This window comes from Pongo pygmaeus, chromosome 4 (assembly GCF_028885625.2).
Source record: "Pongo pygmaeus isolate AG05252 chromosome 4, NHGRI_mPonPyg2-v2.0_pri, whole genome shotgun sequence".
NCBI classification, from domain to species: domain Eukaryota; kingdom Metazoa; phylum Chordata; class Mammalia; order Primates; family Hominidae; genus Pongo; species Pongo pygmaeus.
The window spans coordinates 150,507,110-150,533,850 of NC_072377.2; the positions used below are offsets into that span (position 1 = coordinate 150,507,110).

The following is a 26,741-nucleotide window of genomic DNA, read 5'->3' on the forward strand; positions in this document are numbered from 1 at the left end:
CTGCTTCTGCTGGGGCGGAAATCATGTGTGACGAGAAAGAAAAAGAAAAGAAGGGAAGTGACAAACTGACTGTACATGTGTCTGTCATCGTGGATGAGCAATAAAGATGATAAGAATCCTCAAGACAATGATGAATCCTGCATCATTAGATGAGGAATAAAAAAGCTTATTATTAGGGGAAATTGATGCTCTGTGGAACCAGAGCTTTTAGAACAAAGAGCATCAAACTGGCATTTTTCCAGGCTGGGGAAGTGTTGTTTCATTCATGATCAGTTACAGGCATTAGGGTCTGTTGCTTTCTTTTGTTTTATTGTTCTGTTGCCCCATTTTCTCCACCAGGCCCGAGGCTGACCCCTGAAGGGAGTCTATGAAAAAGCTCTTGAAGGAAGGCATTGGGAAGGGAAAGGCCTCCTTGTCACAGAGGGCAATTTGTATTACGAAGAGTTTCATTTGAATTGCCTAGAAAATACTTCAGAGACAGATCTATATAATCTCATCATAAATTCAACCTCATACTTTTCAAAGGAGGCAAAGAAGGGTATAGACATAGCTATCAGGCCTGGATTCAAACAAGGTTCAAATTAAGGTGACTTCCTATATTACCTTGAGGAAATCACTGAACCCTCAAAACTTTAGTCTCCCAATCTGTAAAGTAAAATTAAGATTATGACCAACCTTAGAGGGTCATTGTGAAATAGGGAACAAGCATGAATGGTGGTCTAGAGCAAGCCCTTAGCCACTGTCATCATCTTTTTTGTCATTGTCATTGTTCTCACACAGCTAAGAGGTTATGGGAACAAGCGTGGAAACCAACTTAAAATCAAGAAGTTCCCTGACTTAAAATCATAGCCACATCCAGAAAACATGCAAATCATGCATTTCAACCCTAATAACAATGGGGGCCATTGCCAGATTTATTTCCTAAGCATCTTTTTTTTTGAAAAGCAGTTATTTCCAGGGTAGGAAACCTCCAGAATCCACATCTCCTTTTAAGATACAAAACAGTATTATGTCAGGATGGACACGTTCTCCACAGTATTTGCCTGTTACTCCCACTCGCCCCCCAAGGTTAATTTGCAAGTCTTCTTTCTTCCCCAAAGTGGATTCCAAAGGCACACACGGCTCAGAAAGGAAAGCAATTCTTGTTCTTCTTTCTCAGGCTTTCCTGTGTTTCAGACCCAAATATTTGAACTTTCATGTTCTGGTCTCCCCACAGTTGGGGATCAGTGTAAGGACATTTCAGAAATAGAAGAGGTGTGAGAATGAGAGTAAGTGTGCAGAATATAGACAAGGACCATGATCCAAAAAAAGAAAACGCACCCTCCCACTCACTGAATCATTCTGTAAACACCATCAGAATGTCTGCTGAGTGCCAGGTCCTGTGCTCAGTGCTGGACAACAAGGAGAGGAGAACGCAGACTTTCATCTAGAAGTTCACAGCCTGGAAGACAGTGAGGAATGACCCCAGGGGTGTGGAGCAGGGAGCGGCACCTGTCACATCCTCAAGATTGTCCCACTGACACCTTCTGATGAGATTATTAGGTTTGGGTGCCATGGACTAGCCTCAAGAGTAGGTGGTGAACATCCAGGAATAACCCAAATACCTCCCCACCCCTCACCTGTCTCCATGGCTGAACTCTGTTTTGTTTTGTTTTGTTTTGTTTTGAGATGGAGTCTCACTTTGTCACCAGGCTGGAGGGCAGTAGTGCGATCTTGGCTCACTGCAACCTCCGCCTCCTGGGTTCAAGCGATTCTCCTGCCTCAGCCTCCCAAGTAGCTGCGACTACAGGTGTGCGCCACCATGCACAGCTAATTTTTGTATTTCTAGTAGAGACGGGGCTTCACCATGTTGGCCAGGATGGTCTTGATCTCCTGACCTCGTGATCTGCCCGCCTCGGCCTCCCAAAGTGGTGGGATTATAGGCATGAGCCACTGTGCCCAGCCGGCTGAACTCTTATTAGTCCTCATTATTTTAGAAGGGAATGCCAGTTCCCGTGATTGCCACTTTTCAGTTGAATGCTGGTATTCCTAGGAGACCTCGTTATCAGCCATGACAAACTCCCTTTCCCTAACTCCTTTAACAGAACTTTACAACTTACAAAACATTTTCATGTTTATGATCTGGTAGTAGGGCAGGCAATTTCATTCCCACTTTACAGATGAGGAAGCTAAATAATTAGCCTGTGGTCTCACAGCTCAAAGGCAAAATAGCTGGGAGGTGAACGGGGTCTTTTGACTCCAAGTCTACGGCTCAGCAAAGCCAGCCAAAGATCATTGCTATCCCCTAGTAACTTAGACGTAAGTTACTCTTTCCTCTTAAAAGTAAATATTTTGTAGTTCCATGGAAGGAAGGACTGAGAGTTCTCACATCCTTCAATACTCACAGCAGAGACTGCCCAGTCCTGTGGGCATGGGGAAAGGTCAAAGTGTCCAGGAAAAGCTGGTAATTATGACCAGTTCCTGGGTGCTTCCCATATGCCCAGCACTGTGCTGCAAGCAGGCTTCAGCTGTGTCACCTGAATGTCCCTGACTTCACCTGCTCCCACCTGTGTAACTGTAGTCCCTCCCACCCCATTACTTAGGGATTTCCCCCCATCTAGAGGAAGCAGCTCAGGAACAAGCCCCTTCATGCTCTCCATTAATATTTACTGCCCATTTACAAGTCCTTATGGGAATTACCTTGGCATCCCTGTGATACTATGGCCTCCATTAAAACACTACCTTCCTGCCTGGGACCTCACACCCTGGAAAAGCCAAACAGACTCGGTTCCCTTCTGTGCTCAGTGCATGCCTAGTGCTGTGTGTGAGCCCCTCCCCAAATGCTGCATTGTATTTTGTCCACTTGGACTCTGAGCTACTAAGTTTCCCGCACCGCCTGGGGAGAACAGATCCTCCAGTTTACGGCTCCTGCTTCACAGGGACTGAGCATCTGTTCTTGGGGTCAGGTGGGGGCAGACTCCTCATTAGAGCTTGCACTGTCCCTGTCTCCTCATTTCTTTCCCCAGGTCCCACATCAAAGCCTCCTCCCTTCTCCTTCAGTCCAAAGTCACATAGACAAATCAGGGAAAGTGGAGAATCTGGACCCCCAAAACCAACCGAACATTGCTGGATAATTCTGGAAAACTGACAGCCCTGGGAGGGCATGCAGAAGAGGATCCCAATGAGGAACTCTTAAAAATCCTCCATAGAAACCACAATTGTTATTTATTGAGACCTTGCATGCATATCTAATTAACTGTCACAAGAACGCTGTGATGCAAGTACCCTTACTTCCTTCAATTTACGTTAAGAAAATGGTAGCCTCATTCTCCAAGCTAACAAGTGAGGAGATGACCCCAGCCCCTCGACTCTTAACCCCAGTGCAATGCTGAGTCCCACTCCCTGAGTTTCAAGGGTTTGCAGATCCAGGTGGTATTTCTTGCGAATCAATTGCTTGGAGAAACAATGACAAAGAAGGGTTTAAGTATTGGGTAGGCAGGTGGGTGGGAGGGAGGAGGAGAAGCTGTTAATTTTAGATGTGTAATTCAGACGATCATTAGGTGACAGAGGTGTCACCGTGCCCCTTATCTTTGTCATCCCCCTTCTAAAATAAGGGTCAGAGCCTGTAATTTCCTCAGGGGGAAGATCCATCCTTCGCGTGCTTAAAACCCCTGGGGAGGGCAGGACCAAAGAAGACAATAGAGGAGAAGACTCTGGGCTGTGGAAGTCTCCTGTTTTCTGCCCCAACCTCCCCAAAACATGTCCTCAACACATAGTAGAGGGTCTTGTGAGGTAGGAGAATGTTTCAGAAATTTATTTTTTAGTTTGTCCCAGGCTGACAAAACTACATTGAAACCGAGGCACCCAGGGCCCTGATTCCTGTGCTTGGGTCACTTGGATGTGTGGCAGCAATGACTTGTGGATCCTAACCCCCTAGAACACTGAGTCTCTCCTCCTCACTGTTTAGAGTACTGCTACAAAAATTGAAAATCAAGCAATTATTGATGTAGCCAAAATAAGGACCCTAAAATTAGAATTGCAGCCAGGTGGGGGTGTCTACACTATTACTCCTGCTCCAAAATATAAAAGTGATAGTAACTCACATCTGCCTGGTGTTTACTGTTGCCAGGCACTGTCCTCAATGTGTGGTCCTGGATCCACATCAGCGTTGCCTGAAAACTAGTTAGAGATGCATAGGCCCTGCCCAGATTGAACTGGAAACCATGGGGATGGGCCCAGCAATCTGTGTCTTAACCAGCTCTTCAGGTGATTCTGATGCTCTCTAAAGTTTGAGCACCCTTGCCTTACTTGGCTGAATCCTCACAATGACTGTGGAAGGTATGGAAATTATTGGGCATTATTGTTTTCATTTTATAGAGAAGGAACCTGAGTCTCAAAAATATTGAATGATTGTTTGAAATGAGTACTTATACCAGGATTGGAATGAAGGTCATTCTGCCACTCAAGTTCCCTCTTCCCCAAACATGTTTCCTTACTGGTGAAAACCAAGCATGACAGAGGGTGGGGGTGACAAACAATTGTTCCTATGGAAACCAGAAAAGGTAGCTTCAGTTCCAGGTCAGGAAAGAAATGCTGAACATCAGTTACAGGTTAGTCACCATGTGCTATGGTCTGAATGTTTCTGTCTCCTTAAAAATGATATGTAGCAATACTAACCCCCAAGGTGATGTTATTAGGAGGCAGGGCCTTTGGGAAGCCATTTGGCCATGAGGGCAGAGACCTTATAAAAAAGGCCCAAGAGAAACCCCTCACCCTTCTCGTCATGTGAGGACACAAGGTAAAGATGCCATCTATGAACCAGAGAGCAGGCCCTCACCAGACACCAAATCTGTCAGCCCGCTGATCTTGGACTTCCCAGCCTCCAGAACTATAAGCAATAAATTTCTGTTGTTTATAAGCCACCCAGTGTTGGAGATTTGTTATAGCATCCCAAACAGACTAAGCCACTAAACATAAATGTCTTATCTCATTTAATTCTCACCAAAAACCCATGTCAGGTAGGCATTCTGAAATCACATATCAGGTAGGCAAGCAATTTTTCCAAGCTGTCAACACTCAGTAAGTTGCAGGGTAGTATTTAAATCCTGTTTAGTCTGTCTTTTAAGTCCTCACAGCCTCTCTGGGGCACATTTACACATTCAGCAGATATATATGTGCTCATGGCAAAAAGGCCAGGAAACCAAGGGTGAATGCACATGTAACAGCAAACGAGGTCACCCTGCTCCAGGGCTGAAAATCCACCTCTACAGCAATTGTGAGACTTTGACAGCATCACCAGTCACCCCAGTCTGCTCCTCCCTCCCCTCCTTCCTTCCCTCTTGAAAAATCACTGACTTTTCCCTTTCTCCCTGTGAGATGAAGGAAGACAAGTTCTTACCAAACTGAACATGTTGATTCAATCCCTATTAACTGAGTATTCACCCAACTTTCCGGAGAAGCAAAGCCCTTAGTGGGTAATGATGCCAGGAATGGGATGCATTGCCAGTTGGAGCCCTAGCAACATTCAGTGAGGATTATAAGAATGTTATGAATGCCTTTAACCAGCTCCTCACCCAAAATACATACACACCCTTGAAACTGGCTTGGGATTTACCGGCAACCTTCCAAATCAATAGCTTAATTAACCCACAGGCTGTGTATGACATGTCATGAAACATCTCTAAAACCAAGTAGCAAGGGAAAGTACAAAACTTAAATCCATGTTTGTATTAAGTTTCCAAGCCATCATTTTGTAGATTTTATTTTTTTAAATAAGTTGCTATTTATTTTCACTTAAAGGCATGGAATTTTTAAAACTTAATTTATAGATTCAAGGAGACATAAAATGAAAAATGAAAAACTCTGGGTGAAAACATCTGTTGTCAGAAATATATAAACAGCCCCCAAATCTAAAGGGAATCTCTGTCACTCCCTAAGTTACAACTTGCCGTTGGCTCTCTCAGTTGCTTTTTGGATGGAGCCCAGGTGTCCCAGACTGCTTTGCCAAGCACTTTGTGATCATGCGGCTGCCCATACTCCAGCCCCAAAGCCTGACACTCCTGCCACACACCCTCTGCCCAGGTTAGGCAGAGTACAGGCATTTCCCAGAAAGTCCTGGGTCCTCCCACCCTTTGTGTCTCTGCATCTGTTTGGCTCTCAGCCTGGAATATCCCCTCCCTTTCTTTACCAAGCTGACTCCTCCTCATCTCTTCAGCTCCTGCTCATCTCTCAAACCTCAGCCAGGTGCCACCTCTTCAGGAAAGTCTTCCCTCATCTCCAGTGGGGATTTTCAAGGTACCATGTGCTGACCCTCATCACACTATTTTTAACACTGGTTCATGATGGTCTATTTACTTCTGTGTCACCTCCTAAGCTGGGAGCTCCATGAAGGTATTTCAGTGTCATCAGGCTTAGCACAATGCCAGGCACATAGTAAGCACTCACAACATTGTTGTTGAATGAATGAGTGAATGAATCAAAGAATAAATGGTTATCACCTAGGTATTTAGTTTCCTCACAGGCTCCAGGTATACCATGAAATGAGAGATGTAATTTTTCTCTCTCAACACCCTTAAAAAGCTATTTCTACACCCAGGGACTCATATGGTCCAGTATAGCCAGAACTGCATTTCAAGGCTACAGAAACCTTAGTCTAAAACATAGTCTAGCTGAGCCCAGAAGACTGGTAACAAAACCAAAGCTAGTCCAAACTCCCAGAACTAGCCCTAGTCTGTAATGGTCTGGAAACTCACTTTAGTTCCTACCTTCCTAATGTAAGGCCAGTGTAAGTATGTCCTGTGTACCTGTGGGGTTTGCAATTATAAAAGTGGTGCAAACATTGCAGGAACTTCAAACATAAAGCAATGTATAAAATAGACAGTTCTCAAAAGGTGGCCCTGGATCACCACATCAGTGTCACCTGGAAACTAGTTGGAAATGCATAAGCCCCACTCAATCTCAAACTTTAGAATGCATCAGAATCACCTGAAGCACTTGGGGAAACACAGATTGCTGGTGCCATCCCCAGGGTTTCTGATTCAATAAGTCTGGATGGGGCCTACGCACTTCTAACTGGTTTCCAGGTACACTAATATGGTGGTTCGGGACTACACTTGAGAACTGTCTACTTTACACATAATAAGTGTCATACCCTGATATTGGCCTATAATATGATTCTCCAGAGATAGCCCTTGCTGAGAACACATGGACACAGGAAGGGGAACATCACACACCGGGGCCTGTTGTGGGGTGTGGGGAGTGGGGAGGCATAGCATTAGGAGATAAACCTAATGTTAAATGAAGAGTTAATGGGTGCAGCACACCAACATGGCACATGTATACATACGTAACAAACCTGCACGTTGTGCACATGTACCCTAAAACTTAAAGTATAATAAAAATAAAAAAAAATAAAATAAAAAATAAGTAAATAAATAATAAAATAAAAAAATTTAAAAAGAGCCCTTGACAAGAGTATTTTAGAGGGAGATAAGCAATGAGCCTGCAAGGAAAAATGCAGCTAACAGATGACCATATGCAATATATTTCTAAAATATTTTTATTTGTTGTCTTGAAATGAAAATCAAGCGGTTTCACATGACTGGAATACTTTCATGGAGCGCCCAGCTTTGGAAGTGACAGAGAAGTAAATAGATGCCACAAATCAGCATAAAAAGTACTCTGACTCCCAGCTTTTCTTGGAAAATCCAAAGGCCTGCCACCAGGTTAGCAATGATTTGCTGAAATTGAGTGGTGCTAGTTGCTTAATATGAGGCATGCTCTGAAGGTTGTCACAGTCCCTACTCACAAAGCCAAAAGCTGATCCCCTGCATGCACTTAAGTTTGTGTATCACTGCTATGTATCCTTACAAAATCCTTCTATAATGTTATGAGTGTTATGAGCACTGCCTACCATCTTCTTTTTTCCATTATATCTATATCAATATATACTAATTTACCTAGGTATTCCTCTGTATGATTACATTATGGTGTATATAACCAATCCCTTCCTGGTGGATATTTAAGTTAGTGCTATTTATTCTCCATTACAAACAACAAAACAGTGAATGTCCTTGTATATATCTCTTTGCATGCCTTGTGCGCATCATCTCTTGAATGAACTTCTAGATGTAGAATTACTGAGTGAAATGGAATGATACTTACAATTTTGATAGATAATGCCAAAATGCTGAAGTTAGTTAGGATACAAGCCATGTTTAGTGCCAAGCAGGGGGCAAGGAATGGTTGAGTTTGGAGAGTGGCATGGAGAGATGAACTGCCCATGATCTGAGCCCTCTTCTTCAGCAACCACACTCCTGTACTCCTAGTGTACCTACAGTTGATTGCCACAAAGGCAATATCTCTAATGGCAGAGCTAGATCTAGCAAGGCAAATCTATTTTAGAATCCTAGTTGAACAGTTAATTCATCATCATAAATTGAGCATAAAAACAAAATGAGATAATTCTGGTTATATTACAGAAGTCTCCATTTGTTACTGAAAACCAAAGGGATTTTTATCCAAATGCTTATGTCTGGTTTGTTGACATTTCTCTCACTATTTTATCTCAATAATAATACTAATTCTCCCTATGCTCTCTCCCTTTCTGTTTCAGGCTTATCTCCCTTTGTGTTTCTTGGAGATTAACCTGATGTTACTGTGAGAAGGCTCTGTATGTTGCCAAGTTTTGAACTCTACTGAATGGGACCAAAAATAAAAGTCTAAGATCAAAGTTGTAATAAAGTATTGACTTTTTTATTTAATAAATGTGGCAAATGGGATGACACGAAGATTAAGAGCACAGACTGCCTGAGTGTAAGTTCCGAGTTCCTCATGCACTGGCTGGGATGATACATAACCTCTCTCACCCTGTTTCCTCATCTGTAAGATGGGGGTAATTACAGGGCTATGGTTCTTTGCACAGAATCTTGCACAAAACAACGTTAATTGTTATTATTTATTCTAGCACAGTAGCCAATCCCACCCCCTCTTAAAAGTTTTACAGGGTGTGGCAATGCCCAGACCTCATAAACCTTCAGGCAGCCATTCTGTGAGTTGACAGTCATGAAATGGCCAAATCAGAATAAATAACTGCTTCAGGAAGAGAAGCCAGCAGTTGGGCTCAATTTTAAACTGTACTTTAGATGCAACACAATAGATAAGAGGCCTGATAAGGAGAAAATGGCTAACCTTTACTGAGCACTTACTCCTGTCACACTCTTTGAAGCATTTACAAGCATCTTCTCAGTGTGTGCTCATAATAATCCTATGGAGCAAGTGCTATTATTACCATTCCGGTCTCACAGATGAGAAAACCAAGCACAGCATGTTTAAGTAATTTGCTGTAGGTCACACTCTTATTTCATAAGATGGCACCGGCCATCTGACTCCAGAGTGTACGTTCCTAACTACCATAAGTTAGAAATCATGCCAGAAAGAGATAAACTATAGCTAAAACAGAAAGAATTTAGATATCGTCAATTAATATCTATATCTTTTGAGCACTTTCTATGTACCAGACATTGTTTTACCAACTTGTACTAGGAAATTTATTTCTTATGACAAGCCTGGGAAGTACTTGTTACTGATAGCATTTTTATGGATGGAGCCTAGAGCTTTTGAACACAAAGGGTCACAGAGCTGTTACTGGTGAAGCTAAGTTTCTAAAGCATGCCTCCAGATTCCAAGTCGCAAGCTTTCTCCCTAGGAATGCAATAAGAATTCCAAACACAAATGAGTCATCCTCATCACTCAGCAAATATTTTTTAAGCACCTACTTGTGTCAGACACAAATTAATGACACAGACATGGTTCCTCCACCATGGGATGTAGATTGTGTGAAAGAGAGACACAATTTATAAGGACAAGTGAGTAAATAATGCATATCATATAACTAATATATAATTAGCACCATCACATGGCATCCTAAAAAATGTCTAATTGCTTTGACAGATGGCATTTACAGTCAGTTATAGAAAATCATTCTAATTCTTTTTTAATAAGCGAAAAAAATTTGCTTCTTGTGTATTTCACATTATCTTGGAAGGCCTACTTATAAAAAGAGACATCTAGCACTAATCAGAGCACTTGGGGAATTACTGAATTTTGCAACTTTCTCACTTGTGTGACAAAAAAAAACAAGATTGTGGTTACCCAATTGCCTGGGCAAACTGTCAGCTTTTGCACAGACTTGCCCTGAGTTTAATAAGAATTAAGGTTGCATCCTGCTCCTGGTTTTGAATCAAAACATTTACTGATTTCATCAGAAAGGAACAGTGAAAGTAAGGGAGAAAGACAGGTTAGGAGTGAAATGATTTATCACTTACTTTTCTTTAGTAAGGCACAGTATCTGTCATGGATTAACATCTATTTACAGCAGTTTCAGAGCTGGGAAGTTTATTATTTTTTTAATGGCTATCTTATCAACTGTAGTGCATAAGCTATTAGTGTTACAGGATTTAACTCCCCCTGTTGCACATGTTTTAGTAAATCTATAATGATTTAAGCATTTTTAATATCTTTTAAAAATGTATTACACTTTAATCCATCTTGAATTAATTTTTGTATAAGGTGTAAGGAAGGGATCCAGTTTCAGCTTTCTACATTTGTCTAGCCAGTTTTCCCAGCACCATTTATTAAATAGGGAATCCTTTCCCCATTGCTTGTTTTTCTCAGGTTTGTCAAAGATCAGATGGCTGTAGAAATGCAGCATTATTTCTGAGGCCTCTGCTCTGTTCCATTGATCTATATCTCTGTTTAGGTACCAGTACCATGCTGTTTCGGTTACTGTAGCCTTGTATAGTTTGAAGTCAGGTAGCCTGATGCCTCCAGCTTTGTTCTTTTGGCTTAGGATTGACTTGGCAATGTGGGCTCTTTTTTGGTTCCATGTGAACTTTCAGGTAGTTTTTTCCAATTCTGTGAAGAAAGTCATTGGTAGCTTGATGGGGATGGCATTGAATCTATAAATTACCTTGGGCAGTATGGCCATTTTCACGATATTGATTCTTCCTACCCATGAGCATGGAATGTTCTTCCATTTGTTTGTATTCTCTTTTATTTCATTGAGCAGTGGTTTGTAGTTCTCCTTGAAGAGGTCCTTCACATCTCTTGTAAGTTGGATTCCTAGGTATTTTATTCTCTTTGAAGCAATTGTGAATGGGAGTTCACTCATGATTTGGCTCTCTGTTTGTCTGTTATTGGTGTATAAGAATGCTTGTGATTTTTGCACATTGATTTTGTATCCTGAGACTTTGCTGAAGTTGCCTATCAGCTTAAGGAGGTTTTGGGCTGAGACGATGGGGTTTTCTAGATATACAATCATGTCATCTGCAAACAGGGACAATTGGACTTCCTCTTTTCCTAATTTAATACTCTTTATTTCCTTCTGCCTGATTGCCCTGGCCAGAACTTCCAACACTATGTTGAATAGGAGTGGTGAGAGAGGGCATCCCTGTCTTGTGCCAGTTTTCAAAGGGAATGCTTCCAGTTTTTGCCCATTCAGTATGATATTGGCTGTGGGTCTGTCATAGATAGCTCTTATTATTTTGAGATACATCCCATCAATACCTAATTTATTGAGAGTTTTTAGCATGAAGCGTTGTTGAATTTTGTCCAAAGCCTTTTCTGCATCTATTGAGATAATCATATGGCTTTTGTCGTTGGTTCTGTTTATACGCTGGATTAGTTTCATTGATTTGCATATGTTGAACCAGCCTTGCATCCCATGGATGAAGCCCACTTGATCATGGTGGATAAGCTTTTTGATGTGCTGCTGGATTCTGTTTGCCAATATTTTATTGAGGATTTTTGCATCAATGTTCATCAGGGATATTGGTCTAAAATTCTCTTTTTTTGTTGTGTCTCTGCCAGGCTTTGGTATCAAGATGATGCTGGCCTTATAAAATGAGTTAGGGAGGATTCCCTCTTAAATGTTAGACCTAAAACCATAAAAACCCTGGAAGAAAACCTAGGCAATACCATTCAGGACATAGGTATGGGCAAGGACTTCATGTCTAAAACACCAAAAGCAATGGCAACAAAAGCCAAAATTGACAAATGGGATCTCATTAAACTAAAGAGCTTCTGCACAGCAAAAGAAACTACCATCAGAGTGAACAGGCAACCTACAGAATGGGAGAAAATTTTTGCAACCTACTCATCTGACAAAGGGCTAATATCCAGAATCTACAATGAACTCAAACAAATTTACATTAAAAAAAAAACAACCCCATCAAAAAGTGGGCGAAGGATATGAACAGACACTTCTCAAAAGAAGACATTTATGCAGCCAACAGACACATGAAAAAATGCTCATCATCACTGGCCATCAGAGAAATGCAAATCAAAATCACAATGAGATACCATCTCACACCAGTTAGATTGGCGATCATTCAAAAGTCAGGAAACAACAGGTGCTGGGGAGGATTTGGACAAATAGGAACATCTTTACACTGTTGGTGGGACTGTAAACTAGTTCAACCATTGTAGAAGTCAGTATGGTGATTCCTCAGGGATCTAGAACTAGAAATACCATTTGACCCAGCCATCCCATTACTGGGTATATACCCAAAGGATTATAAATCATGCTGCTATAAAGACACATGCACGTGTATGTTTATTGCGGCACTATTCACAATAGCAAAGACTTGGAACCAACCCAAATGTCCAACAACGATAGACTGGATTAAGAAAATGTGGCACATATACACCATGGAATACTATGCAGCCATAAAAAAGGATGAGTTCGTGTCCTTTGTAGGGACATGGATGAAGCTGGAAACCATCATTCTCAGCAAACTATCGCAAGGACAAAAAACCAAACACTGCATGTTCTCACTCATAGGTGGGAGTTGAACAATGAGAACACATGGACACAGGAAGGGGAACATCACACACTGGGGCCTGTTGTGGGGTAGGGGGAGGGGGGAGGGATAGCATTAGGAGATATACCTAATGTTAACTGACGAGTTAATGGGTGCAGCACACCAACATGGCACATGTATACATATGTAACTAACATGCACGTTGTGCACATGTACCCTAAAACTTGAAGTATAATAAAAAAAAGTATTACACTAGAATATACATTCATTATAGAAAAATTACAAATATACATGAGCAAAATTTTTTAAAATAAAAATCAACTAATAAGCCCAGTGGCTAGAAATAACCATTGCTAACATTTTGGCATACATTCTTCTAGTCTTGATATTATATATATGTATGTGTGTGTATCATTTTTAAATAACCTGAACTCATATAACTTAAGTTTCAATATTCACTTAATTGTGAATGATCCTTCACATCATTAAATATGCATCTCCTTACCATTTTTAATAGTTGTATAATATCCTCCCATATATATATATATATATATATATATATATATATATATCACCATTTATTTACCCACTCCCCTATTGTTGGACATTAGGCTGTTTTTCTTTAACTTTTCACTTTTATAAGTAATTTTATGAGGAACCCACTTGGATATATATCTTTTATGTTACTATAAATTTATAGAAGTGGTATTTTAGGATCAAAAGGTGAGAAGTAAGACCATATTTTTAAGGCTTTAGACTTAAACTTTTTTTTACTTTTCATTCTGAAATAATTACAAACTCATAAGACATTGCAAAAATGGTACAGAGAAGTCCCTTGTGCCCGTCACACAACTTCCCCCAATGATAACTTTTCATATAACCATAATAGACTGTAAAAACCAGGAAACTGGCATTGGCACAATACAATTAACTAGACTACAGTTACAGTTTTACAGTTAAAATCCAATTACTTGGATTTTACCAGCAGAATTATTTTCTAATAATAATAGAATGGAAAGATGCATTCTTACTTACTTTCCTACTTTCTCCTTTCACAAATCTGCCTTTAGAACTTCCTTCTAATCTGTAGAGGAAAGAATACAAACATGCTTGGTAGACTATTCTTTTTTATTGACAAACAAGAGGAATAAATGCACTTAAGAATCTCTCACCAGATGTAGAGTGGGTAAACCCCCATTTATGGCACAGAAATGGGGAGATTTCTGTCTTTTGGTTCTTCACAATCCCTTCAGTTTCTTTATGATACACTAGATCAGAGTCTCCTATAGCCTGGGGTACCCTAACCCAAGAGGAGTAACACTGAATCACACTAGGAGAAGGTTATTCTCTTTTCATTTTTCCTTTACTTTTCTGATAACACCAAGGAGAAAGCCTCCATTTTGGGCTAGTCTTCATTTATTTATTTATTATTTAAAAACAATTTTTTTTTTGAGACAGAGTCTCGCTTTGCCACCCAGGCTGGAGTGCAGTGGTGCAATCTCGGCTCGCTGCAGCCTCTGCCTGCCGGATTCAACTGATTCTCCTGCCTCAGCCTCCCAAGTAGCTGGGATTACAGGCGTATGCCACCACACCCAGCTAACCTTTGTATTTTTAGTAGAGACGAGGTTTCGCCACGTTGCCCAGGCTGGTCTGAAACTCCCGGCCTCAAGTGATTCGCCCACCTTGGCCTCCCAAAGTGCTACGATTATAAGCATGAGCCACTACTCTCTTTTTAACACAAATTGCTCAGGTCTCAAGTTCCGCTCTAGGCAGGCAATAGCATTTAACTGGGATTCAATGATATTTTATTATTTTAATCAAATGTGCATTTACTTTCACCTTCAAATCGCAGCAAATGAAACTGGCTTCCCATTTATAGTAGTATTTTTTAAATTTCCTTTTAAAATAAATTATTTCAATTAAAAAATGATTTGATATTTTTAAAAAGTACATGCTTATGGCAAAAGGCATAAAGATAAAATGCAAATGATGGAGGTTAGGGATACATTGTGTGACAGCATTTTGATCAACAAAGAACTGAGCAATCACATGGCCTAGCATGTTTTTCTTTGGATTAGTTTGCGTTAGAATGAGAACCATCTGGCATCTGGTTCTTTTATGAGATCTGCTTACAGAAAAAGAAGGAAGAAGATAAGAAGCCTACATCTATTAAGCACTATTATATACATCATCTCAAATGACTCTTCAGAACATCTCAGTGAAGTAGGTGCTACTAGCGTCCTCACTTTATCCATGAGGAATCCAAGGAACAGAGGAATAGAGTAATTTGCCTAAGTGATCTATCTATCTGTCTAGCAACTGGCAGAGCTGGGATTCAAACCAGGTCTGTTAGATGCCAAAACCATGGGGCTTTTTGTCTGTTTTGTTTTGTTTTAGACAGGGTCTCACTTTGTCACCCAGGCTGGAGTGCAGTGGTGCGATCTCAGTTCACTGCAGCCTCAAACCCCTGGGCTCAAGTGATCCTCCCACCTCAGCCTCGCTAGTAGCTGGGACTATAGGCATGTGCCACCACAGCCAGTTAATTTTTGTATTTTTTGTAGAGACAGGATTTTGCCATGTTGCCCAGACTGGTCTTGAACTCCTGAACTCAAGCCATCCGCCCACGTCAGCCTCCCAAAGCCCTGGAATTACAGGCATGAGCCACCACACCTGGCCCAAAACCACGCTCTTGACTGCTGGTTCAAACTGTTTCCTGTTAAATTTAAGAACCATAAGTCATCTCCAGAAAATTTATGATGCCTCTTTGTCCTGGGCAGGAGTCTGGGTCACTTTACTGTGGGCCTGGTGATTGCATGAGAATATTTTAAAGTACACTCCTCAACTGCAAACATCCCCTCGATTGGAGAGGAAATCTCACATCTGACTTCATCCCGGGTCTGTATCCTTTAAAGAAAGACAGAGTATTTAATAGCCACTCAACCCCTGTCAGTCTGATTTTCTTCACATTTCCACTGTTGTCCTCCAGTCACGCCTCCTCTTGAATTGTCCCAAAGATTTCTCAGTATCACTAGAAAAATCAAATCATATGAGCAAGGTCAACATCACAGAAACAGATAACATAGGTCTATTTAAATATTTAAAACATATCTAGATTTATACTAGGTACTAAGCGAAGAGAGCAAAGATGTACAAAACGTGGCCTTTAGCAACAAGGGTCCAGTGATGGTCAAGAGAGATTTCATGACCCTGCAGCTCTAAAACTTTAGATTTCCAAATACCTCAACTCCTTTGACGGATTTAAGGAGTGCTTTACAAATGAGTAACTTTATGGCAGACAGCCTGTGACCAAGTGGCTAAGAGCCAGTCAAATGAAAATAGTACACCTCTAAAATCCTAATTCCAATAAGTAAATTTGATTGACAAAACTTATCTGCACACTTGTTTGTGATTTAATTTGTAATTGGAAAGAAACCGTCTTAGCCTGAGACAAAGGCTTGCTTCCTTGAAAGTGATTTATTTGGGAGCAGGAGTTAGGATAGGGGAGTGAAATGGAATGAGAGAAAGCTAGCACAAAGATGCATTATTGTGTTAGCCCCCTGTGGATGAATGGTACTCATCCCACGAGACCTTCTGAAGAACTTTAGGACATCTCAGGACTGCCTGCTCAGAGGATAAAAGGGGAAAATGTATCTACAGACTTTCCATTAGTCAAAGAGAGTCCACAATTTTGGATCATGCACATGTGTGTGTGAAGCAATTTCTCATGTGTGTCCCATGCTGCAACATCAGAGAAGCTCCAAGGCAGGAGGCAAGAAGTACGTGGCTGGATCTTGAGGATAGACACTGCCAAGTAGAATCTCTGCATGTGGGCTGAATCTGGGAAAACTTCTTAGCTTAAATAAGAGGTGTGGTTGAGAACGTTCAAAGTGACACTCAAGAGGGGTCTAATATAAAACCATTATCAACCATTTGGGGTACACCTGCCCAAACACAAATTTTTAAGAACATCATTCATTCATTTAGTCATCAATAAACCCATTCAACATTTAGTGAGTATCAACCACATGCCAGCCACTGTGTTAGATACAGGGGAACAGAAGAGCAACAAGACACATAAGGTCCTTCCTATCTTGGAGCTTACAGTCTATTTGGGGGAGTTGGGCATTAAATAAATCATTATAAAATAATTACTGAGTTACAGTTGTGATAGCTGTTATAAAGGAGAAGGTAGGATGACAATCTTTCTACTCATGAAAATCAAAGAAGGCTTCCTGGAGGAATTGACATTTTTTAAAGCTCAAATTTGCAGAGAAGGGCATTAAAAAAGCAAAGCAGGGAGGAAGAGAGTAACTAGGAAGAGAGGAAGGGGAAGAGGGTGTGTTGAAGACAGAAAGAAGAGCATGAACAAATACTTGATGACAAAAACACTATCCTAAGAGTGAAGAGAAATCCAGTGGGTCAAGAGTGTGCTGAGTGATGGGGTGATGGGGGTACAAGTTGAAGCAGGAGAGGTGGGCATGAGCCAGATCACGCAAGGCCTGACAGTTCGGAAGAAGGATTTGATTTTACCCTAAGGTCATGGAAACCTACTGAAGAGTTTTGACTAGGGAAACAATATGACCAGATTTGCTTGTTTGTGTGTTTTACATACATAAATCTAAATGTACTCATAAATATGCACAGCAGAAGGTCAGATATATCATATAGATTTTTTAAAAGAATGCAGCCAATCATCACCCCATAACTATACAGATAGAAACAGGAGTGTTGGTGGGGTGGGAACAGCAGGAGAAGGGAGGTGGCCTGGAGTCTGAAGAGGTATGTATAGTTTACCTCTTTGTTTGTTTTTAAAGACTACATGTTCATCTGATTTGATGCCAAGGTAGTATTTGGGTAAGCCAGAACAAATCCCCATTTAAAACTCTCGCCCTTCTTTACAAGTTTCAAAAGAAATTTTCTCTTCAAAATTAACCTCATGTGGGTGGTGTTGGGGACCACCTACAGGGCGTCGTTTGAGAGGTGCTGAAAGACCACCCCTCGCTTCGGTGTACCTTTTCTCTGTCCTCCATTAGAACATAAAATTCTACCATCACGATTCTAATTGTCTGGATTTTCAATTGCCAGATTTGCTACAAGAGTAACCCACTGGATCTAGTCTGCCTTCCTGGGACTGAGCTGGTTTGACTGCATTTTCTCAGGGATGGGAGGGTTCGAAGCTTTTAAGACCACTGACCATACAGGGGTGTGGAGGGGCCATAAGATGGGTAGACTACAACCCAGAGGGGTCCAATCTCCTTTTCTGACCTCAATATTTTGTCTTGGGTTGGCTCTGAGATCAGCTGGTGTGTACAATATGGGCATATGTGTAAACATGTGCAGATTTAAATAGTAAAGATATATGGGTGTACTTATGATATGTACATGACTTTATAAAATGAAAAGAAACACAGGCCCCGGGATTAGACCAACCTGAGTTCAGATCACAAGGTTTGTAACCCTGGGAAAGTTACAGTATCTTATGGGGTGGTTGGGAGAATTCAATGAGATAATATGTTTAAAATCTTAGCATTGGCAGTGGCATACAGTAAGTGCTCCATAGGTGTTACTATTATTAAGACTATGTGTGTGTGCACCCTTACACAAGTGTATGCATGCATGTGCATATAGGTGCAGATATGAGGATGTAAAGGAGATAGAGTGTGTTTAAGAACAAGAGAAGGAATAATGAAAAATTTCGCCAATCTCTGCAACAGGAGTTCCAGCATAGAAGTGGCCCTTTTTAAGGAGTGAGACCACTGCAGGGAACAAAGGAAACTGACTCAGCTTTACTAAGTGGGAAACAGAGTAAGAGGACAGTAAATCGCAAGGAGCTTCCTTAGTGGCACAGACTCAAGAGTAGGAATTAATAGAAGGAGACAGGCAAGCAGAATGAGATGTGATGTTATCAAAGCTCAAAAGTGACGTTAAAAAAGTGATAGTCGAAAGTGGTCTCTGAAATTGACCTACATCAAAATTAGGCCTCAGTGCTCAGAAAATAGATAACCACCTGCTCCATCCTAAAGTTCTGGGCTGCATGCATGTTTGATGTTTTGGAACTAACATGAAAGAACGTGGAAAAATATGTAAACAATGTTTTCAGACCTCCTGGTCTCCTCTTAAGATTTTCCCATTGAGCTGTATCTGAACACTCTCTGCATAATAAATAATTGTCATCCTTACATCTAGAGAGAAGATATAGTAATAACAATAATTTTAAAAAGAACACCCAGTTTTTTGTTTTTGTTTTTTTTTTTTTTTTTGAGACAGAGTCTTAGTCACCCAGGCTGGAGTGCAATGGCACAATCTCGGTTCACTACAGCCTCCACCTCTCAGGTTCAAGCAATTCTTGTGCTTCAGCCTCCCGAGAACTCCCAGCCAACACGCCCAGCTAATTTTTGTATTTTTAGTAGAGATCAGGCTTCACCATGTTGGCCAGCCTGGTCTCAAACTCCTGACCTCAAGCAATCCACCCACACCTCAGCCTTCCAAAGTGCTGGGATTACAGGTGTGAGTCACTGCGCCTGGCCTCAAACACCTAGTTTCTAGTCCCAATTCTGCCCCTAACTCACTGGACAACTTCAAAGAATACGTTGATCTTTCTGGGCACAGCTGCCTCATCTGTAAGAGAAAGTGAGTAGCCAGTTTTGGCCATTATCTTTTGGCCTCTTGCCCTCTTAGAGGAGGCTTAGCTCCCTTGAACCAACTCTTCACCTCTTTTTTTCTTTTTCTTTTTTTTTTTTTTGTCACCCTGGCTGGAGTGCAGTGGCACGATCTCAGCTCACTCCAGCCTCCGTCTCCCGGGTTCAAGCGATTCTCCTGCCTCAGCCTCCTGAGTAGCTGGGACTTCAGGCGCACGCCACCACGCCCAGCTAATTTTTGTATTTTTAGTAGAAACAGGGTTTCACCATGTTGGCCAGGATGGTCTCGATCTCCTGGCCTCGTGATCTGCCCATGTCGGCCTCCCAAAGTGTTGGGATTACAGGCGTGAGCCACTGCGCCCGGCCAGCCTCTTAAAGTTATATCACTCCATGACATGGTTAAGAGCACAGGCCACTTGCCTTCTGCTAACTGTGACTCCCGAGATGAGTTATTTATCCTCTCTGTGTCTCAAGTTCCCTCATCTGCAAAATGAAAGTAAAGAATAATTTAGTGTCTCCTTGGGTTGTTAAAGGGTTAAAGGGCTAACACAGGTAAGGTATTTAGAACAATGGTTGACACAGATAAGGACTACCCTGGCATTAAGTAAGATTGTTATTATTCACTTAATCGGATACCTTTGTAATTTTACATGAAATGTATTATCGATAAATCAAAAAATAGAAATATAGGCATAATCTGAGGATATGAAAAGACTACAGTGGATAACATGCAGGAGGAGAGTTTGGAGGCCACTCCTTTTCCTTTTTTGAAAAAGCTTCTCTGTGCTTTGATTTTTCACGTATGTGTATATACGTGACACTAGTTTCTTAATTTAAACAGATTGAGCAAAAAGATCATTAAAGTCCCTCTTATCTCTAAATTCAGAGATTGACTATGATTTTCAAAGAGCAATATTTTCTAGGTGTCTGGGTTATCCTTGTTTTCATAGCTTGACCATTTTTACTTTTGACCTTCCCAGGAAATCCTTATGAAGGTTTAAAATAAACACAGTCACTTTGGTATGTTTATAATGGAGCAGGTTCTGACTCCTTGGATACTACAGAAAACGGGAAAGGTGAAAATATGAACTTTGTAAATACTTGGCCTTAGGGACTGGCTTATATTTTACCTCTTACAATCTTTTCCCAGAAACAATTCAGTAAACTGAAGGAAAGATCATAAAGTTAACAACCGCAACAACAAAAGCGTGGTAAGTAGGCAGCAGCCTGGCAGTGAAAGCGTTAACAGGGCTGGGTAAGGCGATCCCTTGAAATGAGTAAGACTGAGTGGTTAAAGTTTTCAAAGCGGTGGCAGCAGCGGCGCTTGGGGGAAAGGAAGCCGGTTGGAGGGCGCAGCGCACCCCTGCTGCGCGGAGGAGGGGGCTGAGCTGAACTCAGCAGAAGTTACACGCACAAGGTTAGTGGCCCCCATACGCCTCCCCAGCCCGTCGCCGCGCTGACATCTTTGGAGAGGAGGCTTAGAAAGGCAAGGCGCCATCGCTCATTCTCGCGTCGTGTCTGTCCTGCTTACTAGTCGCTAGTGGGGCCACTGGCCTTCTCGCCAAACCTCTGGGCTCGGTGCTTACCGAAGCCCTGGCACCTGTGAGGGACAGCTGACTTCTTCCAGACTTTTCTAAACTGGAGGTTTCTTTTCATACATCCAAAAGGAAACTTGTTTCTGGAACAAGTACTGTTTTCAGACCACACACACACACACACACACACACACACACGACCCCTACCTGTATATGCTGCCCCAGTACGGTTTCTACAGGTTGTGACCACAATCCAGAATTCCTATCTGCTTCATTTGAAATTGAGAACAATGTCAAAGTAACTAAACAGGCTGCACTACTTTACCTTGTGGGAGGAATATTGTCTCCGAGCCTAAGGTAATAGGGATGAGGAGAGAAAAAAAAAAAAAAAAAAGATGAAAAAAGAAAAGAAACAAAGCTTCCAAGCACCCTGACCTGTGGTTAAGGCAAAACAATTTTTGGAAATGGGTTTCTAGTGGAAATTTTTCTTGTACATTGCTAGAATCATGTGGGAAGGTATATTGTGAAGGAAATAATTCTACATCTGCATGAGATTCAGATAAACTTACCTACCTAAACTAATCTGCATGTGGTGCAGATAATAGATACACTTAGATTTAGGGGAAGGAGGAGGAGGAGATAGCTTCACAGAAATTGCGTTCGGAGGGGGCTTTGTTTTAAGAATTGAGACTGTCCAGGAGCTTTCCCCGGGCAGGGAGTAAAGGACCTCTTCCCGCCCTGGCTGGTAGAGGGGTTGGGGGGACACTTCAGCAGGCCAGTTTATTTCCCTGCTCTCCTGTCCACATAGGCAATGAGCAGTCAGTCTTGTGCTGAATGTTCCCTCTGATCCTCACAGCAAGCACGAGTTGAGTCTTATACCTGCTAGCATTGAATCAGAATGAGTCATTTGAAACTTGGGTGCCGGAACAAAGTACTTGCAAACTGCCTTATGAGACACTGCCTCAATGTAGGTGGGATATACCTCTCGGAGAAGTCACATTTTTTTTCTCTCCTCTCCCTCCTTCAAGCAGGCAAGAATTCTGACTTTCTCAAGAGACCAGCTCTGCCCCCGTGGCTCAACTGACCCTACCATGTGGACGCTGCTCCTCCAGGTGGGAACTGGAGTTTTGAAATAAAATGGATGATTTGACGTTACTTGATCTTCTGGAGTGCCCTGTGTGCTTTGAAAAGCTCGATGTCACAGCCAAAGTCCTCCCTTGCCAGCACACCTTCTGCAAACCATGTCTACAGAGGGTTTTCAAGGCCCACAAAGAGCTGCGGTGCCCCGAATGCAGGACGCCTGTGTTTTCCAACATTGAGGCGCTGCCGGCCAACCTGCTGCTCGTGCGCCTTCTGGATGGAGTGCGCTCAGGGCAGAGCTCCGGGAGAGGGGGCTCCTTCCGCAGGCCTGGCACGATGACCTTGCAGGATGGCAGGAAAAGCAGGACCAACCCCAGACGTCTGCAGGCCAGTCCTTTCCGGCTAGTGCCTAATATCAGAATCCACATGGATGGGGTAAGAGAGATCTTATTTGTTAATATCATGTCCACATAGAGGTTGGATTTGTGTATACAAGGAGCTAGAGATTATCTTCTTTTAGTTACATTCCAGAGTGCTGCTGGTGATTTCCCAGTGACACGTTTCTGTGGGCAGTGATCATTTTACTCAAATACGATGAAAGCCTGAGCCTATCTAATCCATCTAAGAATTCTCTTTAGAACTATTAAAGCTTCCTAGGTTCTCCTTTCCTCTTGTCCAGAAAGTAGTAGAACAAGGAAAGCCTTTTAGATTATATTTTTGGTGTTTCACTTCTGCTGTTCTGAGGCCAAACTAGTGCCTGGGAAATGCACGGAGGGTGGGGAAAAACAAAAGAGAGAAAACAAATCCAACTGCTTGTTGCTTTTGAGATCTTTCAGAAATTTCCAAATGTCAGGTTTTGTTTGAATTTTACCCAAATCCATCTTCCCACCCCTAGTCATAAAGTGCTATTATGGCAATACTCATTCATAATCTGTTCCAAGCTATCAAGATACTTGACGCGGGAGATAGTGCAGGAGGGAAGCATCTATGTGGGTGGACTGATTGATAGCAAAGGCTGGGCTGTGAAGTACTTCAGCTGTGTATAGGAGCTATGCAGATGTGTCTCATTTTGCAAAATGAATGAAATACAGAGAAGATACACAGCAGGGGCTGCAATTAAAAAACCAAACAGACCCAGTTAAGCCTCACAGGAAATTAATGCTTTTCATGTTTGGATAATGGGAATCGCTCTGTCCAGCGCTGAAAGCACACCCCGAGGACTTCATCTGACCTGGCTATGAGCCTTGTTGTGGGATAATGTGTAAGGGCACATCTGGAAAGAAGGACATGGTCCTTGTGAGTCCAGCAGAATTATTTGCACTGTCACCCCTGGAGTCAGTGTAACAATGTGGACACGGAAAGCTATGGCTTGGGCCATTGGCATACTTAGAAAATCAAAGCGGCATTCCTTGAAGTCTTACCTAGAGCAAGCGTTAGAGTCTAAATGCTGGCAGCAGTGTCCCACATCTCCCTGCTCTGAAGAGGAAGAACGTGTGGGACGGTCTTGCAGGACTGCTTCCTTACTCAGGAGTGAGGAGTGGCTTGTGATATGCATTTGGAACAACTTTCCGAAATTTTCCTTCTAAGAGCTACCACTTCCTGGGTTCACTGTATCTTTAAACCACCCATGGGGCATGTGTAAACATTCAACAATGAGGGTGGGAAGAAGCAGGACATTTTTTCACTGTACACTCTTGATTTCTTCACTGTAGGCTTTTTATTGCCATTGTGCTTGTAAGTGAACACATTCCAGAAAAGGGTTTGGAACTCTTTTAAAGTCCCTCCACTACCCCTGGTCTAGTCATCAATCAGAATCCACAGGTCTGGAAATGGCGGAGTGGGGGTGGGGAAGCAAATTGTTCTCAAACATGCCTTGTTTGTAGAGAAAAGAGCTCTATCTCTGGGTCAGCAGATCCCCCTTGAATTCCTAAGACCTATCAGCCTCTTCCCTTCCGCACCTTGCAGAAGTCTGACAGCCTTTCAGCAGAGTATCATCACTCACTCAGGAAACGGTGTCACACTGGGAGGAGGCAGTTCCCTTATCAGCTTGGAATATTTTTGTTGTGGTTTACATCTTTCTCAATGTGGCTGTGTTGCAAAGGACAGGGAGCGATGAATGGATCCACAGCTACCAAGTTTTTGAACTATAGAGGATTCCCAGGGCCCTTCTGGCACAGGGAATTGAGGTGAGAGCTGGTTATACATAAGAGACAGCCATTAAGATACTGGGTCTCTCTGGGTCATTCTTTGGCAGGGACTTATAACATCAGACTATCGTCTGTGCCCACCCTCCAAGCTGCTCTGGACCAAGTCCTGTCATGAGGCTGAAACTCAAGGGCTCCTGTGTTCAGGCAGGACCTGGGCTAGAAAGATGCTCTGCAAGACAGCAGAGCTGGCACCCCCACTTCCCAATTCCTTTATGTCCTAACTATCCTTTCTTGAAGTGACTCCTCTCATCCCTTTTGCCTTCCTCAATGGGGATATGAACAAACCTATTTCTGGATGTCAATATGGCTGCTGTTCTGCAACGTGCCTCTGCTCCCAAAAATATTACCTATCTTTTTTGCAACTGTGAAAGCAACCATGCATCCCACAGTTAAGAGAACTGAGGGTTGTCTGGATGCCACAGTCTGTTCAGAGAGTCAGAGGAATGGACTTACATCCTCAGTCAAATCCTTCTGAGTTCCTTGCCCTCTCTGCCACAGTTCAGCCAATCTAGTCAAAAGCTACTTGCTACCCACCTTCCTCCAGGATAGCATGAAAATTATCTTTGCAACATAGTCTTACTGCCTTAGAAAACATCTGCTATGTAAATGCAAAACATCATCATTAAGATTCATTTAGACATGCTGTATGACTTTGGGCAAGCCACTTACGTTTGCTGGGTCTCAATTTAAAATTCTGTAAAATGGGAAGATGTCTTTTGTAAAAACAGACAGCTACTGTGAGGCTTAAATAATTAGTATCTCCAAAACACTTTGAGAGCCTTAGATGAAAGACATTTGGAAGATCATTACCACAGTGAACATTATTATTTACTGTTTATTGTGCCCTGCCACACATGAGGCATGCTACAAAACATAGAAGGAGTTACAGCCCTTGCAGGAGAGTGTAATACATATTATTATTGAACTTGATTCTATGATGAGCTCAGGCCAGGATAATACTAAGTATAAAGTACTCAGACTCCCCTCAGAGAGCATAAATAACCTGTTGTCACAGGGCACCATTTTGTAAAACACCTCTTTCAAAGGACTTGCCAATAACCTGGCACCCTGAAAGAGTTCGTTTAACTTTCTGTCCATGAGCTTTTGAAGCCCAAAGTCTGTTCTGCTCACCTAGACTCATCTAAAAAACAAGCTCATCAAGCTCTTTTTGTTGGCTCAAAGAGGCCTGATGCATCCTGTGCCAACCAGTGTTCTAGGGTGGAACCAATAGTCACACCTCATGGTGCCAGCCCATAGAGAGAAAAAAATTGCCTATTGTGCCTACATGTCTAAAACCCTCCCTAGGTGATTATGTAAAAAGAAAACTTGAGAAACAGCTGTAGGTTTCTACAGTGTGCAATTATTTCAAACCAACAGGCAAGATCACCAGACTCCTCCAGGAAGAGGCCCTGGTGGTGCAAATTCCACTGGTTCTTCTTATTCCTTCCCTAATACAGTTAAAGCAAAGGAACTTGGCAAGCCTTCAAAAGGATCATAGGTTCCTGAATAGCTATCTCTCTTCTTCCTCGTTCTGTTACACTTTAGTAATATTTCTGATTTAGGATAGGTGGTAAAGCAGAGAAGTTATGAATCTATGGACTTGGGTTTGAGAAATACCCAAATTCAAATCCTGACTCTGCCCCTCAACAGTTGTGCACTTTGGGTGAGTCACTTAAACCTCAGGTCCTCCAATTCCCCATCTGTAAATTGGAGATAATGGTAGTACCTACCTCAGAGGGTTGCTGTGAGAAATAAGTGAGATGATTCATGTCACTTAGCTCTTAGCACAGAGACCGGCTCATATTAAGTGCTCAGTAAATGTTAGCTGTGATTGTTGTTGAAGTGACTCAATACTTTCTAAATTACACACACCCTTTCAGGCCCTTATTAAGCAAGTGCCATCCAGAGACGGTCCTTGGTACCCTGATTTTTACATTGTTTTGTTTGCCTCCACATGATCCGTGGCCATGATTCAGATGTGTGATTCTTCCCAGCATGTGCTGGCTTCTCAGCTCACTTCCAGAACGCTTAAGGCGCTATGATCCATTCTAGGAGAAAACTCCCTAACTAACTTCACTTTCCCCAAACGGCACCTTCAAAGGAAAACCATACACAGGGCAAGAACCTGGTCTACTTCCTCCGCATCATCAATTCTTCATTAACATTTCTATCTTTCATTTTTTCCTCCTTCTCACACTATTCCCCAACGCAAATGTTGCCATGGGTTCTGTAGAGATGGACTTTCTCCCTACATTGCTAGCATCATGCCAATCACACACATTTCTGTTTTACTTGCCCCTTATCAGCAAGAACACACCTGCCACCTCCAGCACACGGACCAGGTGGCTTTGTCCTAGAAACTTTTCAGCTGGTGTTGCAAGCAACTGATGGGGGAAAAAAATGAGGTCAGAAAGCACATCAGGGAATGAGGTTGGTTAGAAACCAGAAGGTGGGCCAGCCCCTTTCCTGAGTCTCAGAGGT

The 26,741-nt window shown here is 42.1% G+C and overlaps 1 protein-coding gene and 1 long non-coding RNA gene across 8 annotated transcripts in view; one reads left to right on the plus strand and one right to left on the minus strand.

Moving 5' to 3' along the window:
- Positions 1-13,834: 13,834 nt before the first annotated feature.
- On the minus strand, positions 13,835-21,250 carry LOC129037417 (uncharacterized). Its single transcript, XR_008502796.1, has 3 exons — positions 21,181-21,250; positions 15,742-15,828; positions 13,835-13,884 (listed from the first exon to the last, which is right to left on the minus strand). It is a non-coding gene; the product is annotated as an uncharacterized LOC129037417 (long non-coding RNA).
- The window catches only part of SH3RF2 (SH3 domain containing ring finger 2), a 144,814-nt gene continuing 138,781 nt past the window's right edge, over positions 20,709-26,741 (plus strand). For 3 of the 7 annotated variants that reach the window (XM_063665246.1, XM_063665244.1, XM_063665247.1), the window contains exons 1-2: positions 20,709-20,855; positions 22,002-22,488. In XM_063665246.1, coding sequence (XP_063521316.1) covers positions 22,111-22,488 — 378 coding nt within the window. In that variant the 5' untranslated portion in view covers positions 20,709-20,855; positions 22,002-22,110. The remainder of the gene's footprint in view (positions 20,856-22,001; positions 22,489-26,741) is intronic. The other 4 variants (XM_054489507.2, XM_063665243.1, XM_063665245.1 and 1 more) reach the window with 2 other exon arrangements.